The 26,342-nt window shown below is 39.5% G+C and overlaps 1 protein-coding gene across 1 annotated transcript in view; it reads left to right on the top strand.

Moving 5' to 3' along the window:
- HIVEP1 (HIVEP zinc finger 1) overlaps nt 1-18,360 on the top strand; it is a 149,032-nt gene extending 130,672 nt beyond the window's left edge. Inside the window, exons 8-9 of the mRNA XM_049765232.1 lie at nt 13,127-13,638; nt 16,571-18,360. Coding sequence (XP_049621189.1) covers nt 13,127-13,638; nt 16,571-17,755 — 1,697 coding nt within the window. The 3' untranslated portion in view covers nt 17,756-18,360. The remainder of the gene's footprint in view (nt 1-13,126; nt 13,639-16,570) is intronic.
- The last annotated feature ends 7,982 nt before the right edge of the window (nt 18,361-26,342 follow it).

Raw genomic sequence — 26,342 nt, forward strand, 5'->3', positions numbered from 1 at the left:
AACAAACAAACAAAAAATTCTCAAGGTGCGGGCTTGGTCATGAGCTTCCATGATTTTACCAGGCAGAGGTGACAGTGCTTCTCAGATACTGCTTACTGGTCACTTCTCAGACTATTTGTCTTTCAGAGCTGTGCTTATCAAGGGTTATCTGCAGGTGGTCCAGGCAGGTGAAAGGCAATTGTGGAAACCAAGCATGCTCTGTCAGCTGAATAGCTTTCGGCATCCATATCTTCCTAAAAACCGTTGAAATTTGCCAGTTACATGAATAGACTCCAGGTGTCAACTTAGTATAGCGATTAAAAAAAAATAGCCCCTGTACAGGAGCCCTATCTTACAGGAAACCAGTACAGTGCAAGAAACATTTCAAGCCACATATGAGACCTTGGTTTTCAGCTTCTCTGGTTCCTGAGTAGAACTCTTAAACAGCTGTACTAGCTACTTCTGCATCTCAAGTTAACCACAGTGGGATCATTGCATCACTCTTCGGTCCCTACCAGTAAACATGAGGTTGTTAGATTCAGCACATTTTTCTGAAAGTCTCAGGTATTTAAACAGTTAATTTCCACGGTATCTGCAAGAAGTTTCTGCATACATTTAAATCTTGACTTGCTCTGATGTATATGGGGGTGGGGTGGGGACCTCTTTAAAGAAAAACAGCACAGGTGGATATTAATTTGTTTCCATGCAACTGCCCTAGACTTTGTAGATTAGTTCTGAGACACTTAAGGATTTGTAGATCTAAGGAAAAACTGAGTTTGTATATGTTATTTAACTGATATTTTCTATAATGCACATAATCACTAGGAAATATATTTGAGTTTTTCTTTCACTGCACCAAACTTCATGACTGTTCACTGAAGGACAGAGGGGTTACTCTAAAAGTATTAAGCCATATTTATTTTTAGACCTCGTTTCTGTTTGGTAATGTTTTGGTCAGCTTATGACTTTGGGGGCGAGGAAATTTCAAGTCTTTTTTACTCTGTGTTTCTATTTAGTTGCTTTTTCTGTCTTTACCTTTTTTTTATTTTTTTTTTGCTGTGGTGGAAGCAAACCCAAGGCCTTACTCATGTGCTTTGCCACAAGCTACACCCCTAACTTAATTTCATTGCTTCATTTATAAAATAAAATTCTGGCTCAGCCTCTATGGAAAGCAATATGGAGCACTTTCCAAAAATAGGAATAGAACTCCCATAGGACCCAAATACCACTTCTTGGGAATTTTCCCCAAAACATACAAAAACATTAACTCAAAAAAATATATACACACCTATGTGTGTATATTTTGCACAATAGCCAAAATATGGGAGCAACCCAAATGCCCAGTTGCAAATGATTGTATCAAGTTGTGGTATATATACAAAGTTCAATAATGTGGAGCTTCTCTAAGAACCAACAGAATCATGCAGTGTGCCACAACATGGATGGATTTGGAGAATATCATATTGAGAGAAGTCAGATAGGAAATAGAGACTGGCCCCAGAGTATAGCAAGGAGCAGGAAAGAAATTTGAGTGCAGAAGGAGAAACAAATATGAAAGGATAGGGGCCAGGAGCCAGTGCATTGGTGGTGTTAAGAAAGGACAGAACTTACATATCCAAGCCAGAGTCAACAACAGTGGAATCAAAAGACCCAAACTTTAACACTCTAAACTTAAAATGGGCCTGTTATATGGAATGGGATGTACTTGGGAATATTGGAGAGAGAGGGGTACTAGTGGTAGGATTGGCTTTGATTCATTGTGTGTCTGAAACTCAACTACGAAGAATTTTGTAAATCACAATGGTTTCAATAAAATTAAATTTTAAAAAGAGAAGGAAATAAATACAGAATGATCTCTCTCATATGTTGGACTTAAAATATACATAATTAAGGCACCCAGTGGTAAATCTGAGCATGTAACAAAAATGCTGGGGAAGGGGGGTGAGAGGGGTTAGATTTGGGGTCTCTGGAAGAGAAAAGTGATGAGTTGTGGTGTTGGAAATATGTATACAGCAAACTACCATCTACACTATTATAAATCAGAGAACCTTAATAAGAAACATTAAACTAAAAATCCCAGTCTTACTCTCAAGCGTTGACCACACAGTAACCCAGAATGTCATATGTCGGTATAATGTGTAATGGAGAGTTGTTCTTGTTAACATCAATGTACCATATTATGGTGAAGATTGAGGTCTTCATCTGTTTAGCATTTTTACTTCCCTCGGCAACCACGCACTGAATGACTACCAGCTTTATCTTTTATTTACAAATAAATTATTATTTTGATTTTATTATATGGAGTACATTTATAAAGCTTGTTTATACTGAATTAATTAATATTATGGCTTTTTTTTTATTCCTAAGCAAGCCAGCCATTAAAGTTTGGACATTTGGTATTTAAAGGAAGTTTCCATTTGTTTAAAACTAACCATTCCAACTGAAGCTTTTGTTGTATGTGCTTAAGAAAAGACTTAATTCCTCTGGTCTGACCTAGTCCATGCCCAGTGTATTCTTGCCATGCAAAATTAGTCTCAGGAATTTTGTTCCTGGTTTTCTTGGGGTAGTAGTGAATACTTTTTTGTTTCACCTTTTGTGTCAAAAATGATCCTTCTAGCTATTTTCTTTACATGTCCTAGTCCAAAGGGGGGGACATTTTTTTTTGTCAACATGCTGGACTTCAATGCTAGGAATGTTAATATGTGCCTTTGACTGTTCAACTGGGTGCACCATATAATACGGCCAAGAGTCGCTGGAACATTCTTGCTAACGTTTTAAGCATTTAGATTAATGCAGATAAGAAGATGCCAGATCACTGGATTTAAAACATACCATGTTTACTTTGAAAATAATTCAATTGATTTTATATAAACTTCCAGTCATCTTTTGAAACTAAATGAACTCTTTAGACTCTTTCATTACTTGAAATTTTCGGGAAAGTCTCACTCCTTTTAAGAAAAATTTCCATGCACAGTATGAAACCACAGTAAGTCTTGGATTAGTATTTAAAGAAGTGTTAATCCCATTAATGAAAAGCACAGAGATGATACCATCTTTGGTTGGCTTTCCCAGGTTAATGAATATTCAGTGTTGGTCCACTATAATCTTAATGGTTTTATTTTAAAAAACATTACTGAGATAATTGCATGCTTTAAAATTTCCCCCCCAGGTTGTCATTGTTTGTCTCAATTTCAGAGTAATGTTTATAAACATATAAGAAAAGAACAGACAAATTACAAGTGTTTTGATACTGGGGCTGTGCTGAGCTTGGAGGGCGCCCCAGCTGAGGTTCTCAAGTCTGCCCACTCTTCCAGCAGGTGGCGCTGTCGGGCAGCAGTGATTAGGCCTACTTGGTATTGAGACATTCATCTTCAGAAGATTAGAACTTCAGGGAAGTTGTTTGACAGGTTTCTTGAAATATATCCTTTCCCCCCAAAAGCCCCACAAAACCAAAAAATATTGCTTCACTTTATATATTTTACTCCCTATCTATTTCAATTGCATTTTTGTAATATTTTACTGAGTATTAATAAAATTTAGAATGACTGCACAATGTATATCTACAAGGGCATATATAAATAAAAAGAGCCATTTTTTTGGTGAAAAAACTTTGTTTTCATTTTGGGGCCATACCTGATAATGTTCAGGGCTTAATCTGGCTATTTACAAGTTGTAGTTGGCCAGTACAGATAGTTGTTATAGTGTCTTATACTTCAGTAACTTGCAGTCGCAAATGATTAATATTAGAGTCTTAAGACAGTGAACTTTGGTATCCAGAGCATTTTTATGTCACTGTCTTTAAGGGTCACTTTTTTCTTTTGGGTTTTCTCTCTCTCAGCACCATTTCTTACCCGGGGAACAAAGGTAGAAAAAAGGGAAGGATTATGAACGGATAAACAGCATGAAGCCAGATACTTAGTATTCATTAACATGAATCCAAACATTGCCTTTTGGCTTTGCAGGTGCCCTCTAGATGTTTGAAAGGTGCCTTGTTATCTGCCATTTAACCTTTTTTTTTTACATTTATCACCCAAAAATATCAATCCTATTTAGTAAATCTGTGATGACTTGAAATTCATTTCCATATTTCTAAGCTTTATGGATAACTTCTTGCTCAGGAGTTTCTGGGCACAATGACAGTGATAACATTATTCTCTTTGTCTTGGGGATGGACAGTTATAGAAAGGGGTCTCAGACCCCATTTACTGCTCTCTGTGCTATAGGCTTGTGAGTATGTAGAGAGGCCACTCTCTGTGCCCCATCCCCTATTAAAATGGTCAACTTGCAAAATAAAAAAAAATGGTCTGAAATTGGCGTGATTAAGGCTTAGTGGGGTTGAAATGGAGCCAAAATTACATTGTTCTTTTTAAAACCTTCGCATACGTTGCGTACACTGAACCATTATGTAGAGGTGTCTAATTAAAATTTTAAAAGATTTATAATCATTCTTAAACTCCCCTAGCTACACTAGAAATGCAGTGTATGCATTGTGAAATTAAAAAGACTCGCTTATTACTTTGCACTCTTCTTACGGGTTGCATTTTGTGTATTCCATTCATAAAATAATTATGTGATGCTCATAGTATCTGTACCAATAAACATTGAAGTCATGCATATTTATAAGTTGGCTTGTTGGGTATAGTTCACCAGTGACCTTCTTTCATATTGTTCTTGTTATTTTATTTGGGTTGAGAGAGGCCTCCGAGGCAGTGCTCATGGGGCCCGGGAGCCATTGCTGATGCTGCTTGGCCAGACATACTCATGCCCGGCCCTGCCAGTGCTGCTCTAATCAGATCCAGCTCTGCTCTGATTATCCCTGGTTGAGAAAAACTGGGTTGGGTGCATAACGCACAAATTTCCTGTGCTTTTAACTTAACCAAGAGAATTGTTGAAACTGATTGCAAGAATGACTAGTTAAACAATTAACTACAGGAAATATTCAAACAGTAGAAAAGAGGAAAAATAACTCAACCAAAGAGAGGACTCAAATAGACAGTGACTACAAAGGAGGATGTGGTGCAAGTTTATCCATAGGAGATTATATTGATGTCAAAAGGGTTCCTGTGTTGTCTTGATAGAGCATCAATAAGGATGTTGGGTTTTTTGGTTGGGGTTTTTGTGCTGGATGGAGTCACACCTACCAGTGTAGCTCAGAGATTACTCCAAGACTCTGTGCTCAGGAGTCACTTCTGGGGGTGTTTGAGATCACTAGAGATCAGATTCAAAGCATGCAAAGTATGTGCTCCAGCCCATTGGGGCTATTTCTCTTACATGACAGAGTTCTTTTTCATGTCATTTTCATAAAGATTTGGCTTAGAAAAATGTTGCAGAGCTAGTCTTCAGAGTTCCTATGCATGCTTTCTATCCATCTTCCTCTTGTAAGTGGAACAGTAGATAACCACACAACATTTTCTCACCACTGAGAATTCAAGCTCATAGTAGAATATTATCAAGTCAAATACAGAACTTAAATGTCATCAGTTTTTCCCCTGTGGTTCCTCTTCTAGCTGGACTTTCATCCAGGAGCCTACATTGCTCTTCCTCATCATGGCTCTTTAGATCTAGACACTGGCTTCTTCAGTCTTATCTCTAATAACCTTGACATGTGTCAAGGTCACTAATCAGTTATTTTGTAGATGATTTCTCGATTTGGGGATCTCTGGTGTGTACTTATAATGGACTGAGGTTGTGTTTTATTGGGGTTGGTGATGGCTTTACTGTGCACATTAGGGATTATGTTATTGGTCATGTTTCCCTTCATTACTCAACTGTCTTCTAGGACTTTCTACTATAAACTTACTTCCTTACAATATCAGATATGTACTTTGAAACTACGTTGACATCTTAATACATTGGTGATTGCTGTGGTGTTACTGTCTATTGCCATTTTTCTAGAAGGAAAACCTAATCATTTCTTTTTTGATCTTTAATTCATTTGTATCCATATGACTTCAAGGACCACTTAAACAGGTTACTTCTTTGAGATCCCTTAAGCTTCACAAGATGCTCAAACCCAGGCATCAAACCTTTCCCCATAAAATCTTTTATTTCTCCAAGTTCCTATCACCAAGATAGCTAGCCACAAGAATTGGCCACTAGGTGGTGTGTTCTTTGCTAGCAACCTAAGGGCAACAACCCCTTCATCTTTCTTCCCTATCGCCTGTATTCCCATATCCTTCAGCTAGAGGTAGCATTCTCTGTTTATTATGTTTATTCCATAGTGAATTATTTCACCCTACATCGTGGTTGCTCGCTTTTATCTATGTATAAAACCCACTTCATGGTGTGCTCTTCTGGGATCTGTAACCAGTGATTAGAGTTGTACCCCTGCCCCTTAACTCCAACATACCTCATAATTCCATCATCCCTAAAATACCCTGTGTGGTTCTTGATAGAAATCTTCCCAGTAATCTATAACCGTCACTTGTCTCTCTTTTCCCAGGAGTTTTCCCCTTTTTTTCTGCAATGCCTTTAAAAGGGAGTAGTTCTAGAGGTCAGGCTTCTCATTTCCATGGTATTATTATTACCCTTGTCCAAATTGTTTTGACTATGTAGAATTAAATTGCTTCTATAGATTACATTGGAAATTTGATCAAGGTTGAGATTTCACGGTATATTTCTCTCTTCATTTTCCTTGTTTCTAACCAGTGCTCTTTAGTCTCAACATAAATTTTTTGCATATTTATTAATATGTTCTTAAGAATAATCATTCTTTTACTGCCAGCGTAGTTTTTTTTTTTCATTTTAAATTTCAGTTGTTATAGGAGATATCTCTTTTTAGATCCTACTCATTTAGTATCTGTAAAGTCTCTAGCGATATTTTTCCTTTTTCACCTAATTTCAGTAAATTATATTTCCTTTCTTTTATCCTTAGCTAATAATAGGGGTTTGTAAATTGTGTTACCCTTTTAAAAAATTACTCACTGTGGTTTATTTGAATGATTTTTTGGTCAATTTTTATTTCAGTTTTCATCTTTATTGTTTTCTTGCTCATTCCTTTGGGTTTAGTTTCAGAATTTTCTTCATTTCTAAATATGAGAGCTTAAATGATAAATATGAGATTCCCTTTGTAATAAAAGTACTTAATACACACAATTTTCCTCTAACAACTATTTTAGCTCCATGTGCAATTTGGATGCTATATTTTAATTTGGAATGGTTCAGAAAATTTCTAACTTTTCTTTGAGGCCTTCAAGTAGGCCAAAGGAATGTTTATAAATATGTGGTCTGATTCTGAAATATTTATGGAGATTTTTCACATTTATCCAATATGTAAATTTTCTTTTGTCTATTTGGGGGTCCCGCCTGGTAATGCTCTGGGGTTTTTTTCCTGGATCTGTATGCTCAGGTGGTACCTGACATTGAATTTGGGTCAGCTATGCTATCTCTCCAGCATTATAAGTAAGTTTATTTTTTTTGTTGTGGGGCTTCCCACAGCTTGGGGCACTGGTGCCTCTCCTGACAGTGCAGACCTCACAACTCATTGCTGGCACCAGGTGATGCTCTCTGCTGTTCTCAGGCCCTGCAGTCACTTGAGCCACTCCCTGGAAGCACATAGGCCTGTATGGAACCAGGAATCATGCTTCAGAACTTTGATGCAGATCTAGCCCTTTGAGCCAGCTTTTGTACCAGTTTGTGGATATTTGCTATGATTCCATTTTCATTACAAACCCTACTCTCTCTGACTTCTATTTATTTCAAATGATTGTGATTTGTTTTGTAACTCAGGTTATGTTGTGTATTAGTGAATGGTCCATATACGCTTATCAAGAAAGTATATTCTGCTGAGAAAAAAATTATAAAAATGTCATCTGTATTGCGTTTAAGTCCTCTATTTTCTTACTGCTTTTCTGTGCACCTATTTCATCAATTACATAGGAAACTGTTGAACTCTTTAAACAATAATTATGGATTTTTCTTGCTGACTTTTCAATGTTTGCCTCATCTATTTTTTTCTTTTTCTTTTTCTTTTTTTTTTTTTTTTTTTGGTTTTGGGGTCACACCTGGCAGCGCTGAGAGGTTACTCCTAGCTCTATGCTCAGAAATTGCTCCTGGCTGGCTCGGGGGACCATAGAGGATGCCAAGATTCGAACCACTGTCCTTCTGCATGCAAGGCAAATGCCCTACCTCCATGCTATCTCTCTGGCCCCCTTGCCTCAACTGTTTTGAAGCTCTGGCCTAGTTGCTCAAACATAGAGTGTCAATCCCTTTGTTCCTACAGTGTCAATCTCACTGTCATTATATAATGCTTTTAATTATCTTTATTTGTTGTTCTGATAACTATTGTGTGATATTTGTATTTTTCCAACTATACTGCAGTTCATTAAAATTATATATTTTATCTTTATTTTCAATCTATATAACATAAATATATTTTTGTGCACATGATATGTTTGAATAGGGCACTTGCCTTTCACACTGCCAACCTGGGTTCAGTTCCCAGCATTCTGTATGGTCCCCCCAGCATTCCCCAGAGTAATTCCTGAGTGAAGATCCAGGAGTAACACCTCAGCATTTCTGGGTGTGGTCTATAAACAAAAAAAAATTAAAACAACGTATGCTTTGGTCTTGTCTTTTTTGTTTTAATTCAATCTGGCAAATCTCTCTTTTCCATTAATATTACTTACGTGGGTGAACTAAAACTTTTTTACACCTTCCTAGCCATTTTGTTTATTTTAATTTTTATGTTTTATTGCATATGTTATATCATTGTTTTTCATTGTTTTCCTCTTATTGAGCATTTTTGATTCTTATTTTTTTCTACTGACCTTTTTTTGGTTTTGTTTTTGTTTTGGCCACACCTGTTTGTTGCTCAGGGGTTACTCCTGGCTAAGAGCTCAGAAATTGCCCCTGGCTTCGGGGGGACCATATGGGACTCCTGGGGATCGAACCTTGGTCCTTTCTTGGCTAGAGCTTGCAAGGCAGACACCTTACCTCTAGAGCCACCTCATCGGCCCTCTACTGACCATTTTTTTAAAAGTTTGTCTAACTTTAAAAATATTACTTCCTTGTACATGTAAAGACATTATAAAGATACTCTTATAATTTCTTTTCATCTTTGTGGAATTTCATTATACCTTTTACATTACACACAAAACAAAATTTACAACCGAGTTGATAAACTTTCGCTGTAGACATTCAATTAATTAAATATTTTTAATTTTTAAAAGTTTGTCTAGCTTTAAAACCTCTTACTTGATGAGTCATTATGAATGCTTAGTTCTCTGAGAGTTGTGTCATCCATTTTATATTTGTCTAGTTCTCATTGCCTTTTCTCTTTTTATTTGTCTTTAATGCCTTGTAATTTTTGTTGAAAGCTGCCTGTCTGGTATAAGACAGTGCAGATTAACAGAGAGTTTGTGAACCTGCCTGTACACTCACCTTTAGGGGTTACCTTTTGGAGTTACTATTTTTCTAGTGAGAGTTGAGCTGGGTTTGGAGAGATACTGTTGCTCTCCTTACATCTAACGAGCAGAAGTATCATGTTCCTCTAGAGAAACCTCATATTTGGGGTGAGGTTTGGATTACACTTTATGGCTCATTCAGTTTTACTTTTAGGCCTCCCCATAGTGCTGGTTGCTCTCTGCATCTTTGGTCTTCTCCTTTCCCTTTCTAGAAATATTTTATTTTTACCTCTCATTAAAGCATCTTTCTGAGGCATTATGGGGGAGAGAAGAGGAGAAAAGAAAAAGGAGACGTGAAGAGGAGAAAAGATGTTTGATGTCTCTGCTGATAACCCTCTCCCATGTTCTTAGTTTCTGGACTCATTGTCTCAGTTCTTCTCCAGCTATCATAACCTTGTTCATTCTTCAGCTGGAGAGTTGTGGTTTTTCTCCTATGCATTTATTTCCTTTTCCCACCACTATGAGTCTTCTCTTCTGTCCTAAAGTCCACAATGCCTGTTGACTTCACATCACAAGGTCTTGTGCCCTAGTGGTGAGAGAACATCCACATGGGGTAAATTATCCCTCAGCTACTGCTATTCTCCCCAGATCTCAATGTAAACAGTGCACAGGAAATCTTCCTTTTTTGTGAAGACTTAAGTGGGTGCATTGGCATAGAGCCTGTTCCAGAACATTCCTACCATCCTACCAGCGCACAGTGGCTTTAGCACTTGAATATCTTTAGCAGAAGTCTTTTGACCAGTGCTTAGTGTGTTCTCCTGAAAATTAGACAGATTAGACAGCTAAGCTCTCTCTCTGCTTACAGTTTGAACTGCTTCATTGACTGGGACCTCTGTTTTATGATGGCTTTGGAAAGTTACTAACTTAAAATAAGCTCTGCTGTAATTTTTTAGTCATAGCAGTAGGGGATGGTCTCGAATAAAATCCTTCTCTCCCTCTTGTAAATTGCTTTCCTAAGTCACCTGACACTATTTTTTTTTGTTGTTCTTGTTTGCTTTTTCTTGAACTGCTTCTCGATTTTACTGTTTTTGTTTGTTCCCGTTTTTCCTCTTTGGTATTTTGTGGAGAATTCAAAACAAATTAGGGAGGGCTCTCATTTTAGTGTTTTAAACATTGGACTGGGTAAATAAAACCAGCCACATAGGAGGCAGGATATCACCTATTTTATTAAGGTTCCTTTAATATATGGTTTTGCAAGATTCTTGCTCTAAAGAATTTATTGAACTGAAATACATATGATTTACCTTTGAGTGTTTAAAAAATAATAAATAAAACAAGTACTTGAAATAAACAATATAGAAGTTCCAATCAGAGGGCCAGAGAGATGGCACAGGGGTTAAAGCATTTTGCCTCACATGACCCAGACCCCAGTTCAGTCCAGTACCACAGGTGGACTCCTGAAGACAGACCAGGATTAGCCAGGACTGACCTAAACCCATACTCCAGAAATATAATTAAGTTTTATTTTTAGTCCATTTCAACTTAGGAAATAATTATCCGTAACTGCTTTGAAGCTGATCTTTTCTGATTATTTTTTCTATAAATTCAGGAAGACTATATGAGAAGCCCAGGGAAAATCTCTGTGTCTTATTTGTTTGATTATATTTCTCTTTTAGAAATTACATGTATGGGGCCGGTGAGGTGGCACTAGAGGTAAGGTGTCTGCCTTGCAAGCGCTAGCCAAGGAAGGACCGCAGTTCGATCCTCCGGTGTTCCATATGGTCCCCCCAAGCTAGGGGCAATTTCTGAGTGCTTAGCCAGGAGTAACCCTGAGCATCTAATGGGTGTAGCCTGAAAAACCAAAATAAATAAATAAATAAATAAATAAAAATCACATATAAAGGAAGAAGGGATAAACTGTTTATCCAGCTAAAATAGATACAGTTTGTCATCTTCTTTATCACAGTTCAGTGGCAAAGAATTGAATTAATGTTTTGCCGTCTTCCTTTGGTTTTTAAAGTTAGTAAGATTTTGAATAGAATGTTGAAACTATTCTCCAGTCTCATGTGACATTATAAAATGGATATGAATTACTTTCGGTCATGTTTCTGCTTAAAAAACTATGTGGTTGAATCATCAGATTGGAGAGATAGTTTAGGTGGTAAATAAATTTTATTTGCATGGCCCAGAGTGATAACACAGCGGAAGGGCATTTGCCTTTACACAGCTGACCCAGGACAGTCCTAGGTTAAATCCCTGGCATTCCATATGGTCCCCCAAGCCAGGAGTGATTTCTGAGCACATAGCCAGGAATAACCCTTGAGCGTCACCAGGTGTTGCCCCCCCAAAAAACAAAACAAAACAAAAGACAACTTTCTTTGCATGTGGCCATAGTGACAAATACCTGGTTCAAGTTCCTGGCATCTGCATAGTCCCCTGAGCACTGCTAGGGATCACTCTTGAGCAAGACTGGTTGTGGATAGAACCCTTTCAGACCACCCTCCCCCAATTTGTTGACAGTTATTGATTAAAGCAAACTCACAGACTCCTACGACATAATTGAGGTTACTCAGGGTGGAGGGAGCAGTGAACTGAAAGTGTCCTGTAGACTTGTGGGTAGGACACTTTCACTTTGGTGGTGGGCATGGAATGATAACAGGGTTTAGATACATATAAATCAGTGTTAATTCAAGGAAAAAGAACTACTGAGAGCAATAAAGAATTGAAATAGTATAAACAGAAATGATGCCTCAAAATGTTGAAATGTAAACAAACGTAAATGACAGTGGTGCCAATGCAAATTTCTTAGTTTTGACACAAGATAGCATGATTCTGTCTGACATTAGGTGAAAGTGAAAAAATATAGAAGGAAGTTTAAATATTAGATATTACCTCTCAGGTGAAAATGGAAATGTCCTAAATACCATTCAAATGTCAACAAAAATTATTTTGCTTAGAAATACAAAATGTTGGGGCTGGCGCGGTGGCGCTAGAGGTAAGGTGTCTGCATTGCCAGCGCTAGCCTAAGACAGACCACAGTTTGATCCCCCGGTGTCCCATATGGTCTCCCAAGCCAGGAGCGACTTCTGAGCGCGTAGCCAGGAGTAACCCCTGAGCATTACCGGGTGTGGCCCAAAAACAAACAAAAAAAGAAATACAAAATGTTATCAGTTTTTTTTATTACTCTGTCAATAAAAAGAGGAGATACGGGGCCGGAGAGGTGGCGCTAGAGGTAAGGTGTCTGCCTTGCAAGCACTAGCCAAGGAAGGACCGCAGTTTGATCCCCTGGCATCCCATATGGTTCCCCCAAGCCAGGAGCAATTTCTGAGCACTTAGTCAGGAGTAACCCCTGAGCATCAAACGGGTGTGTCCCAAAAAACAAAAAAAAAAAAAAGAGGAGATACAAAGAAGTAAAGAAACAAACATCTCTTAAATTATTTTTACTCCTTAGTTTTCTTCAGGGGGGTTACAGATATAATATTTGAGGTCTTTATTTCTGATTTTCTTTAGCTGTTTTCCCCTTTCTCTTCTTTCAATGTTCATTACACATTCTGCTTCTTATCCATGCCACTTTCTATTCAGGCTTCATTTCTTTGAATTATATATGGTCTGACTGATTTATTTTTCTTCAACTGAAGTGTATTGTGGGCCTTTTTATTTATTTATTTATTTATTTATTTTTGGTGGGAAACTTCTTTTATATTCCTCAGTGTATTGCCAATAAAAAGATTTTTAAAGGATTACATTTCTGTGCTTGTAAAGTGTGCCTGCTGCAACATATCCTCTTGGTTGTTTTTTATTAGATGAAAAGCAGAGATTCAGTTATGAGAGGGCTGGATATGATCCTGAAGAATCCGATGGCCCAGATGAGGATGATAATGAAAACGATGACGATGATGAAGATAGCCAGGCAGAGTCTGTCCTGTCGGCTGCTCCTTCCGTCACAGCCAGCCCACAGCACCTCCCATCTCGAGGTAGCCAGCAGGACTCTGTGAGCACTGATGAAGACACCAGGATCAGTGATTGCTTTTCCGGGGTGCATGCAGACCCCATGGATGTTCTACCTCGAGCACTGCCTACCAAGATGACTGTGCTGAGCACGGTGCGGTCCGACTACAGCCGGAACTCTGAGTCTCCGATGCAGAGCCAGCAGCAGGTGGCAAAAGATGCAAATAGTGTGCAGCCTCCTTCAGAAGATGCACTCCAGTCCCCACCGGCAACACCCAGGTCCCCTTGTCATCCAATGTGTGTGGACTACCCTGAGTCAGACGATCTAAAAACCTCAGAGGCAGGAAAAGCTGTTGCTTTCACACAGGTAAATAGTGGGCCAGCATTTCCCTTCCTGTGGCCTGTTATATATGGGAGCTGTCTGGCTGTCAGAATATGGCAGTTTGTGGTTATTCCTTATGATCTAGTTTCTTTTTGAAACTCAAGGAAAAGAAAGACATGTCTTGTGGGTCCTTATTGTAAAAGAACCAAATCTAAAAATGTACTTATTAACATTCGCATTGCTTAAAAATTCAGTATAAACTACATATACTAATTAAGTACACTGGTTAAGAGACCAGACTAGTAGTATAGTGGGTAAGGTCCCATATGGTCCCATGTACCCTCAGGAGTAATTTCCGAGTGCAGAGCCAGGAGTAACCTCTTAGCACCACTGCATGACCAGAAGTTAAAACAACAACAACAAACAAACAAACAGGCAAAAAAACCAAAAAGATGGATTTAAGTTCTATATATAGCATGGCTTACTCTTGAGGATTTTTAATTTTTTTTTTTGGTCATTGGTACAGAGATGCACTAAATCACCCAAACACTTGGCACTACGTCAGCAAGAATGCAATATGATTTCTGTAACAAAACCAAAAAATAAAGGCTTCACTTGGCTTGGATGAGCAGATTGTTGTGGCATCTTGGGAAAGCATCCTGCCCGTGAACTGCTGCAGGGCAGACCTAGGCCTCTTGGCAATCCCCAAGTGTATCGAGAATGATTTCCTGCCCTCACTCTGGCTGACTTCTGGGGGAGGTTTAATTCTAGAAGGATGCCTGTAGTGTAGGTTGATGATTACAATGTGATTCTTTTTTTTTTGGGGGGGGGTTTCAGGCCACACCCATTTGATGCTCAGGGGTTACTCCTGGCTACACGCTCAGAAATTGCCCCTGGCTTGGGGGGCCATATGGGACGCCGGGGGATCAAACCGTGGTCCTTTCCATGGCTAGCGCTTGCAAGGCAGACACCTTACCTCTAGCGCCACCTTGCCCGCCCCGTGATTCCTTTTTAAGTGTGGAAGATTTTGACTTGATAAGCAATACAAGAAAAATCAAGGGGCCAGCAAGGTGGCGCTAGAGGTAAGGTGTCTGCCTTGCAAGCGCTAGCCAAGGAAAGACCGCAGTTCGACCCCCCCGGCGTCCCATATGGTCCCCCCAAGCCAGGGACAATTTCTGAGCGCTTAGCCAGGAGTAACCCCTGAGTGTCAAATGGGTGTGGCCCGAAAAACCAAAAAAGAAAAAAGAAAAATCAAGACTTAAAAATGGATTCTAGGGTCGGAGTGGTGGGGTGAATGATAGGGTGTCTGCCTTGCCCTCACTAGCAAGACAGACTATGGTTCGATCCCCCCGTGTTCTGTGTGGTTCCCCAAGCCAGGAGTGATTTCTAAGCGCATGACCAGGAGTAACCCTGAGCATCACCAGGTGTGGCCCCCCCAAAAAATTTTTGATTTTTTTAGACTATCTAGAGACTGTCCTAGATATAATTGGACTATAATAATCCTTCTGTGAAAATGTGTTCATTGTAAAGTAGGCATATAATTGAGGGGAGTTGGTTCCACATTCAGTGGTGCTCAGGTTCAGAACTTAGAAGTGACCCCTGGCAGTGCTCTGGGGACTTATGGACTAGAACTGAACTTGGTATAATGCAAGGCAACTTGCCTTCTCTCCTGTACTATCTCTTCCAGTCCCCAAACTAGTGTATAATTACATTGTCATATCGAATATTTCAGACAGTTACTGTAATAAGATACTTTCTGTATGATATATAGACACAAAATCTAAATGATGATTTTGGTGGGGAGGATGACAGGATGGATTCCTTCTGATAACATTTTGTGGTTTTCAGATTGGTCACCCGTGCCCTGCACAATTATATCCCAGTCTCTTACTCTGCTGGAAAATCTGATTTTCAGTGCCATAAACTTAGGATGGGCTAATGAATGAGTGAACGAGCAGCTGCAGGCCTATTTCTTAATGACAACTCCCACAAATGACTAATCCTTCAGTTTTCTTTCAATTGATAACAGCCAACTTATGTCCCAATTGTTTACTAACTCCTAATACCTAAAAGCGCAAGATGGAACTGGTGCCAGTAATATCAAAAAATACCAGAAGAGAGTAATACTAATCCTGCTACTGCTTAGTAATAATTCAGCAGAAATGCTCTGATTTTAATCCAGGAAAGGAGCGTGAAAAATGCATAGTTCTAGCCAGATGCGTAACATTACTGTCATTTATAATCACAAAGTGAAGAAGAGAGCTAAAGCCATCCTAGATTCTTTTAGTTGGAAATTTATTTAAAAAAGAAAAATTGGGGCCCAAGCTGGGTGGCGCAAGCAGTAGGGTGTTTGCCTTGCACATGCTGACCAAGGACGGACCCCGGTTCGATCCCCCAGTATGCCATATGGTCCCCCAAGCCAGGAGTGATTCTGAGCACATAGCCATGAGTAACCCCTGAGTGTTGTCACCTGGATTGACCCAAAAACCATACATATACATATATATACATATATATACATATATACATATATATATATATAATATTACCCTCTTCTGGTATTTTTGACATTACTGGTACCAGTTTCACCTTGCACTTTATTTTAGGAGTTAGTAAGCAATTGGGACATAAATTGGTTATCAATTGAAAAAAAGTGGAGGATTAGTCATTTGTGGGAGTCGTCATTAAGAAATATAAAATATTAATTTTATATGATATATATCTCACATATGTATTTCTTATTAAGGAAATATTAAATATTTAATTAATTTTATATTAATTAAGAAATATATGTGACATATATGATATATCATATATATGATATATATATCAAGATATCATGGTTTTCTTTTTGGAAAGCTTGTATCTCTTACACAGTGGAAATGTCCTTTAATCTCATCAGGATTAAACACTCTCGCTGCGCTCTATGGTTTGACCCAGCTTTGCTGCAGAAGCTGATTTCTGTCTTGTCTTCCAGGGCACCACCTTGCTGCAACTTCCCCCGGTGACCGAGCAGGGCCCTCCTGCAGCACCTTTGGGAGCCTCCCCACAGCAGGATCCTCCAGAACAGACACAGCCCCCCTTAACTCTGCAGCCGGCGCTTGGCCTACCCGCTCCCCAGACCCACCTATTCAGCCACCTTCCCCTTCATTCCCAGCAGCCGTCCAGGACGCCCTACAACATGGTACCTGTCGGAGGCATCCAGGTGGTCCCTGCCGGCCTCACCTACTCCACATTTGTTCCCATCCAAGCGGGGCCAGTGCAGCTCACGATTCCAGCTGTCAACGTGATCCACACCACTGTGGGTGCTCCGGGGGACCCCATCCCCAAAGCCTCTGGCACAACCAGTGGCCCCGGAGTGCCTGAGCTGAGTGGCATGGTGCCCTGCATCCCCATCGGCCAAATCCAGGTGCCTGGCCTCCCAAATCTCAGCACACCTGCCCTCCAGCCTCTTCCATCCCTGAGCATGGAGACGGTCAACATCTTGGGCCTAGCCAATGCCAATCTCACCCCCCAAGTGCACCCACCCGGGCTGGCCCTCAATGCAGTAGGGCTGCAGGTGGTGGCTGCAAATCCGTCCTCCCCCCGGAGCACTCCCAACCTGCAGACACACGCACCCCCGGGCCTGCAGATCTTGAACATCGCCTTGCCCGCCCTGATCCCTTCTGTGAGCCAAGTGGCCCTGGATGCACCCGGAGCCCCCGACACACCAGCTGCTCCAAGCCGTGCTCCCCCACGTGTGCTTCCCACCCAGCAGACTCCTCCTGGAGCCAGTCCCAAGGCCCCGGGGAGCAGGACCGCATCTCCTCAGGGCTCCCCTCAAGTGCAGCAAGAAAATGCAAACCGCACTGCTGCTCCAAATCCACCTGCTCCTGCCAGAGACCATGCCAGGCCCGATGGCCCAAGTCACAGGGACACCACCACCACCGGGAAGGCCGCCTTAGTAGATTCCACCCAGCTCAAGCAGGACCTGAAGTCCACGCAGGCCAAGCCCGGGGCCCCATCGGAACCCCTGCACAAGGCCAGGTCAGAGGCTTTTCTAGAGCCCCGGGGCCAGCAGACTCTGTCCCCCAAAAGACGGGGACCCCGGGGGCAACCCATGACCCAGTTCAGCGACGTTAGTAGTGATGACGATGAAGACAGGCTTGTAATTGCAACTTAGTATGGGGTTTGTTTTTTTGTTTGTTTGTTTTTTAATTTTGAGGGTCTTTGGGGAATATTTTTGGTTGTTTTTTTTATATATGTCTATATATAAAACACTTAAAAGGTTTCTTTGAAACCCCTCCTTTCCTTAAAGCACAGTTTTCTGACATAAACTCATGACTAATCTTTGTGCAATCATGAACTTTTTTGACCAATAATTGTTGTTTTGTGTCAGCTCCAGCCATTTTTTTGTACATGTTGTATAGACAAATTGTGCCTTTTAGGAGTTTTCTGTTTAGAAATTGTACAGATTGTTGAATATCTCTATACATAAAATATATATTATATATGTATATGAAAACCAGGTAGTTTATTTGTGTTGAGTAAGAGAACCCTGTCAAATAAATCAGATGATTAAATTATATGTTGCACTGTTTAAAATATAAATTTTTATGGCTGTCGGGCAGTTTCTGTGTAAAAAAAAATTAGTCTGTAAACTCCATATTTATTGTACTCATATTAGTCTTTGCAAATGGGTCTGTCCTTCTTGTGTAAGACAGTAACTTTACACTTCAGACAGATTTTCTGTGTTCTGAAATGTTTCAGTAAAATCCTGTTTACTGACGTTGGTTTACTTGTGCTTCTTTTACCATCTGGTGGTTAGGAGCCTGGATTAAGAAACCAGCTCTAGCTTGCATACTTGGGGCTAGAGGGGGAAGGTTGTGGGGTGGGGGGGTTGGGAAAATTCTCCCCGGGGTTCTGAAGACCACTCATGGTTAACGGGGCCAGTTTGATCAACACTGAGGTCCAAGGATGTAGCACTGGGGTTCAGCAGAACCACCCTGCCAGTATTTACGGGACCATGTGGCTCCAAATATGAAACATGGGGCCTTGCACATATGTCTCCCTCCCCTCTAGTTAACTGGCTTTCCACACTCATGTCTACTCTTAAGTTTTAAGGAATTGAGGATTTAGTAATGTAAGTACTGTGTGAAACATTGAGATCCGTGCACCTGAGAGGTACATAATTTTTATGAATAATTTTGTAGTTATTAGCTTATTAGAAGCTTGATAATTAAGAAGCATACTTTGAGTACATAATGGTCGATAGTCTGAAGTGGGAAAATTTCCTAAGTGTCGGCACACAAATATCTGACAAAATAAGTAAAATAAGTTAAAATAAGTTACAAAGCAATTGTAGCATGTGCAGAGCTTGTCCCAGGTGAGGGCCATGGATTCCTTTCCTCAGGTTTGACCCCCAGTCCACCCTATAGGTTAGCCACTACCTTTGTTCCTTTAATTCTCCTACAGTCAGAGCTCTACCACAAGGCTAACCATCAGACAAACCAAATTTAGACTTCAAAATGACTTGACTTACCTATCCATTGACATACAGAAATGCGTAAAAGGTTTTGCATGATTACCTAAGCTAGACTTGTAAAATGCTAGATATTTTGTTTTTGAGGGGGTGGATTAGGCCTTCCTGTATGGAAAATGTGTTCTATCAGTAAATCCCCAGCCTGAGAAACTTAATATTCGAATTTAAATATTTAGCACAACATTAAGAAAAAAGTTGTATTTTTTAAAGATCTACTGTAGATAGACTGATAGTACAGTGGATAAGGAACTTGCTTTGCACATGGCCTACCCTGATTTGATCCTCGGCACCTCATGGTCTCATGAGCCTGCCATGATCTATGAACACTCTTAACAATAGTCCCCCTAAGATAAAAAGGACCTAGTTCATGAAGATGCTAGAAATAAGAAATTGTTGAGACGAAAGAGTATGATGAAGGTATTCTAAGGTGTCTGGCCCCTCTGCTAGACAGGCCCTGTTCATACTATGACTGTGGAAGGCACCTACATCTTGGCCTACATGTCACAATCTAAATTGTGCCTCTAGACCAGGGGTCTCAAACTCAATTTACCTGGGGGCTGCAGGAGGCAAAGTCGGGGTGATCCTTGAGTGCAAAGTCAGTAGTAAGCCTTGAGCACTAGGGGGTATGACCCAAACAACTAAAACAAAACAAAAGATTTCTCTAGGGCAGGGCCACAAAACGTTTTACAGAGGGCCACAAACGGCCAACGGGCCGTGAGTTTGAGACCCCTGCTCTAGACAGTGGCCCACACTGACTCTAAGAGAACTGAGATGTTCTTGGTACATGATTCGATTACATTTACCCATGTAGTCTGATTCAAAAATAATAAATCGTATTTATATAACAAGATAGATTGGAGAATTTTGGAAACTTCTGGACTTGAGTTAGTCTACCTATAGTTGTTGAAAGTGAGATCAGGGGCCGGAAAGATAGCATGGAAGTAAAGCATTTGCTTTGTATGCAGAAGGTCGGTGGTTCAAATCCCGGCATCCCATATGGTCCCCCGAGCCTGCCAGGAGCGATTTCTGAGCATAGAGCCAGGAGTAACCCCTGAGTGCTGCTGGTGTGACCCAAAAACCAAAAAAAAAAAAAAAAAAAGTGAGATCAAATACAGAAACATGATGGAACAATGATTACCCATAGGCAATGGAAACAAAGAACATGAGAACTGGTATTTAGTAGGAAACATGACATTTGAAGAAGCCAGGCAACAGAAAGGACTGGGAGGGGGCAACATCTATCTTATAGGGAAGAGTTTAACTAGGAGAAAGAGGTGATGCTGAAAGATGGGGCCGGAATGGTGGTGCTAAAGGTAAGGTGTCTCAAACGCTAGCCAAGGAAGGACTGCAGTCCCATATGGTCCCCCCAAGCCAGGGGCAATTTCTGAGCCTTAAACGGGTGTGGCCAGAAAAAAAAAAAGGAAGATGGTAAAGTCTTACATATGACATCCTATCAGCAGTACTATAAGCCACAATGTGTATATATGTGTATGTAAATATATGCAAAAATGTATAGATAAGTATATATTTACAAAGCACTTCTTGTAGAAGCTGAGTAGTGGGTGGGAAGCAAGTGGGGACCTCTTGGTGGAGGGAACTGGACACCAATGAAGGCACCATTAGTAATATTCTATGCCCAGAATGCAATCATGAATAACTAATTTCACTAATTTCCAAATCACTAAGTGATTAAAGGATAAATAAAATGAAACTTGTTATCAGATTGCTCAAACTTCACTGTCAAGACTTTGTATTATACATGTATATAAATTTTAAAGCAGTATATTTTATAATCGTTCTAATTATAGATGACCGCTATCTTCAAAAATAATGTTCAAATGATTAGCATTTACGGTGATTTTTGTATAAATAAGATTTTTTTTTTGGTTTTGGATCATACTCAGCAGTGTACAAGCTTACTCCTGGCACTAAAAGATAACTTCTGACAATGCTCAGGGGACTTATATGTGATGCTGGGAACTGAACCACAGTCAGCAACATACAAGGCAAATACCCATTTTACTATATAATCTCTCTAGTCCTAAATATAATTTTTATAGGGTATAGGGTAGGAGATCAGGGTTGGAGGAAGTAAAAAACATTCTACATTTAATGAAACAAATCCTTTAACGTGCCTTTTGTAAATTTTATAATGCTATAATATGGCTCAAGTTTATTTTGTACACTTGACTTCTCAAGATACATTACACTGTATATGTAGCTTTAATGTTAGTGATTTGAATACTTCAATGTGGTTTTCAAGTGTTTTACTGGCAGTTTGAAATATACAGCTAAATAAGAAACCTTACCATAGTTTGGGCCACTGTAATTTGAAATATTCACATGAACCAAATATAATTCTCAAATACATATTCTCAGATATAAATGACTGTTATTCTAAATGTAAATAATGTAATTCAGAGAATACATATTGATTCTTATTCCATTATGCAATCATGAAATAGTCCAAATATTTGGAATTCAGTGGCCTAGCAAATCTCTTTGATAACTTACAGACAAAATAGGTAAAACAGCACAATATGAAACAGTTTCAATATATTCTCAGATGAGTACACTGCAGTGTTGATCTCAGAAGTGTGGGAAATATATAAAGAAACAAGGATCAAAATTAGTTGTCATTATTTAGCATGTTTTGTAAAAATTTGTGAGTTAACATTAATTAATGATATTCAAGTAACTTGTTTTACTCCTAAACATTTAAATTACAATGATAATTATATCAATGTATTCATGACTTTTCTTTCACAGACACAATGTAAATAACTTTTCTATTAATCTCACCTGAATTCTAAATTAACAGCAGTGTGGAATGTGCCATTATTTTTGTTGGAAAACTATGAAGATACTTAATTTCATTTTGGATGATTGCTCAGGTAAAATATGCCATTAGTACTTTTATTAAATTTTATCTGGGTTTCTTTTTTTTGGTATTTGGGCCACACCCAGTGATGCTCAGGGGTTACTCCTGGCTCTGCACTCAGAAATCACTCCTGGCAGACTTGGGAGATCATATGGGATGCCCTATCACTTGCTATTGCTCCAGCCAAAATTTTTGTTTTATAATTTTAACACTTTGATATCAAGCATAAGCAACACCATAGAGCGATTTTTATTAGAGTAATTGTCTTTCAAATACTATGGTATTGTCTATATATTCTAAACATAAATGTCTCCAAGACAATAATTTTTTCCCAAACTGTATTCCTATGGCCTTAAAAAGTTTTTTATATTAAATAGAAAACATTTTATATGTATATGCTAATGACAGTATTTGTCATTATAGATAAAAGGGAAAGAGATTTTTAAACAAGAATAGTTAAATGGGCCACATAGATAGTTCAGTAAGCAGAGTGCTTACCTAGCAGGTGGCTGACCTGGACTTAATCCCTCGCACCTCGTATGGTCCCCAAGCCTGCCAGGAGTGATCCTTAAGCTCAAAGCAAAGGTAGTCTCTGAGCACTGCCAGGTATATCCTCAAAACAAAATAAATACATTTTTCTACAAATTATTTAATCTAAATATCATTGACACCTTTCTATGGAATTTTCTCTGGAAAATTGTACATACAAGGTACCATGCAAAGCACTGTTGGCATGAACTAAAACAAACATAACCTCTTCTTACATGCTTTCTGAACCTCTGAAAGGCTTAAATACAAACCTACTAAACTACTAAACCAGATACAATAGAAATTAGTAGATATATTTTCAACCCTGAAAAAGCATGCCTGCTTCTAGTTTAAGTATACTCAAGAAAAATAGTAGACTATAGATTCAGCAATTGTGGGCTAAAAATATTTCATATTTAGTGATTTAAGGAGATTACTATCTTAAGCAACTAAAAGACTGTTTTTATCTGTTGATAGTGCATAGGAGATGATATTAATCCATAGAGTAAATAAACCAGAGTACAGTCTGATAGAGAACAGAGGAATTAAGGTGCTTGCTTTGCAGATGGTCAATCCTGATTCAATCCTTGGCACTATACAGTTCCCCAAAGCACTAACAGTGATCAGCCCTGAGCACAATGTTAGGAGTACAGACCCCCACACACACACACCCCAACTGGGAGATAGCACCATTAAATATGTGAAACTAGTACTTCAGCTGATCACAGAGAGTGAGACAGAAGCAGTATTTTGTTCAGGTAGCAAAGTAGCCTTTGTAGCACTGAACAAGGCTTGGCTTATTTTATTCCTTATCACCTTCCTCTGACTCCCATCATGGGGACTTGTTCTTTCTAAGTTAACATATACTTGAGAACAACAGCTGAAATATTTATCTAGCTGCGGCCATAAAATGATAAGCAGTCAGCAAATGCCTTTAGGTATAGAATTGAAGTTACAGTAACCTCCTGTCATGCCCTAGCAGAACTTTGCTGCTTGGCTGCAGCCATCATAGATCTAAGCTTATTTGGCTCAGGGGACTGTCACAAGCTTGTGTCCCACACAAACCCAACAAACAGTAAAGCAGGCTAAGATGTCTGTTGAAACTTGTGCTTGGAAATCAGTTCAAGTGGAGAAGAAAGGATTCACTCAGACTTTGCACAAACATTTGGAGATGTAAGTGTAATTTAATTGATGGTTACCCTTTAACAGCTTGAGTTCTGTAGAAAACTGGACAGGAAACTAGGTGCTAACATTCTAATGAGCCATAAAGTGGTTCGTTCATAATACCAAAAGCAGGAGTGGTGTTAAGGAGGAGAATTTGAGGTGGTGGCTAGGTGACACTTGAGCCTCACCTTCACGATGGGACTTTGTGTTGGGGAGGGGTTCCCTTTTTTTTATTTGCCAAGAAAATGATAGATGGGAACAATATTAAAAACAGAAGGGAGGAGGCAATCCATGAAGATTTATTCCAATGATGTGTTGTTTAATCAGAATCATTCTTTTGATCAGCTTTTAATCTCTCATTTTTAGGCCAAGAGGCTGCAGTTCATTGTTAAGAAACTTTGTCAGGAAGATATTATAGATAGTATAGAAATCCACAATATATGATGTAACAACACAGAAAAAAAGCATGAAGATATATTGAGACAGAGAGAATTAACATTTTGGGATTTGACAACCATCTGATAAAACCGACGGAAAGAACAACAACAATGCTGATTTTAGAAATGATTACAGTTGTGCTATTCCTCACCCTGGCCACAGTCTTGCAGGGAAAGTAGTGACATTTCTTTAATCTTCATTCACTTATAGGAAGGGTTATAAGGGCAATGAAAGAGAAGAGATTGTTCAAGTTTGATCCTCGAGAACACCAAAGAGATAGTAGAAAAGGGAGGGACCAGAGTGTTAGTACAGCCAATTAGGAAGTTGGCTTTGCATGTGACCCATCCATTTTCACTCTAGCCTTTCCATATGGTTTCCAGAACCTGCCAGGAGTGATTCCTGAGTGCAGAGCTAGGAGTAAGACCTAAGCAATGTAAAGAGTAGCCCAAAAAAGAGGGGGGTTGGAAAGGAGAAAGAGAGAGAAAAGATAGTTATTCATTACCAGCTACCTACAGTACTTTTACCTTTTTAGTTCATAAATTTAGTGGAGAAAACATTTGTTAATAATCCAAATGACGATCAGCATTCAGGAAGATTTGGCCAACTGGTGAGAGAAGCATAGTTTTCAACAGGCAAAGAGACATTGTGAAACTGAGGCTGAAAAATTAAACTTCTAAAAACATAACCGTTTCATTGATCCCAAGGGCAGTATGTGTCATTCTCACCATGTTCTCTCACCTACCGAAGTATTTTACCTTAGGAATGCTAAAAACACATTCTTTAAACTCAGGTCAGGAAGCTACATACCATCCTCATGAGCAGTACAGCCTGGGATTAGAACATCCATAGCAGGTACTTTTGGACACTGCTTGATGAGACTGAGACAAAAGAACTCTTTTTAAGGCCTTTGACACACAAGTGGAACTTCTGGTATACAGAACCACCAATACATCATGCCAACCAGACCTGAGGAGTGAACCACAGTAGGACAAATAGTAAAGAATACCGAAAAATGTAATAATTATTAATGATAATAAAACAAAATGGGGCTGGAACAATAGTACAGTGGGTTGGTTGTTTGCTTTGCAGGTGGCCGACCTGGGTTTAATTCCCAGAATCCCATCTGATTTCCAAGTACTGTGGGGTCCTGGGTTCTGAACGAGGAGGAGTGCTATTTTGTAAAGACCACCTGGCAGGCTTCTCTTCTCTCAAAGCATGCAGCATTCATGTCTCCATTATTAAGGGAATCACACACCAGATGTGTCTATTGGCTTTCCTGGTGAAGTGCCTGATTTTCCCCAAGAAATATTTCAGCCAGAAGGCCTGTCGGTGGAAGTCAATCATAACCCCTGCGTGGATTACTGGCTATATTTCTGACATGGCAGTGACATTATATTTCTCTTTCCTTTTATTTGACTCTGTCTCCCTTGCAAAACTACAGAAATTCAGCCTCAGCCATTGTACAGTCAAAAGACATTTCAGTACCAAAGACGGCCAAAATTCCCCACTGGCTAAGTATATTTACAACTCAAAAATTGAGTCTAGCCAGTTGCCAGCTACCTGTTTTTCTGGTCTCAGCTTCTTGGTGCCAAACAATAGTTCCTATCTTTCTTGCATTTCACTAAGTCCGGCAGGCTGCAAAATTTTGTAGCAAAAACAGTTTTCTCTTTGTTATATGAAGTTTCTTACAAAACCAGAACACCTCCTTTCTAAACTAGAACTTTCTCCCTTTCAGCTAAGGATTTCTTTTCACCTGTATTGGCTAGTTCTTTTGATATGTATGTTCTAGGGTTTGGTATCATTGTCTTCCTTCTCCTAAGATTCTCTGCCCTTTGTTCCTGTGGAAATGCCTTGCATTACCGGAGTTGTACTTAAAAAGATCAGCTGAAAAATTAAAGTTTCTCGCCTGTATCACTTTTGATGCAGACGCAGGTCCCCCTATAATGCATTTTGTGTGGTCTCAATTATGTCATATTTCATATTCGACCGTTCGTGTACCCGTTTTCCTCTCATGAAAGGACTCCGTCCCACTAGAATTGCTGAGACGCAGGACGCCTGCAGCATCTTCTGTTCTGAACAACGTGAGATGCCATTTTGTGTAAGTCACATGGTATAAACCACATGCTAGGTTTCCACAAGCATATTTCCATTAACACCACCCCAATCTATCTGACCATACCAGGTAGCCTATCAGGGAAGGACACAAGGGAGCAATAG

This window comes from Suncus etruscus, chromosome 18 (assembly GCF_024139225.1).
Source record: "Suncus etruscus isolate mSunEtr1 chromosome 18, mSunEtr1.pri.cur, whole genome shotgun sequence".
NCBI lineage: Eukaryota > Metazoa > Chordata > Mammalia > Eulipotyphla > Soricidae > Suncus > Suncus etruscus.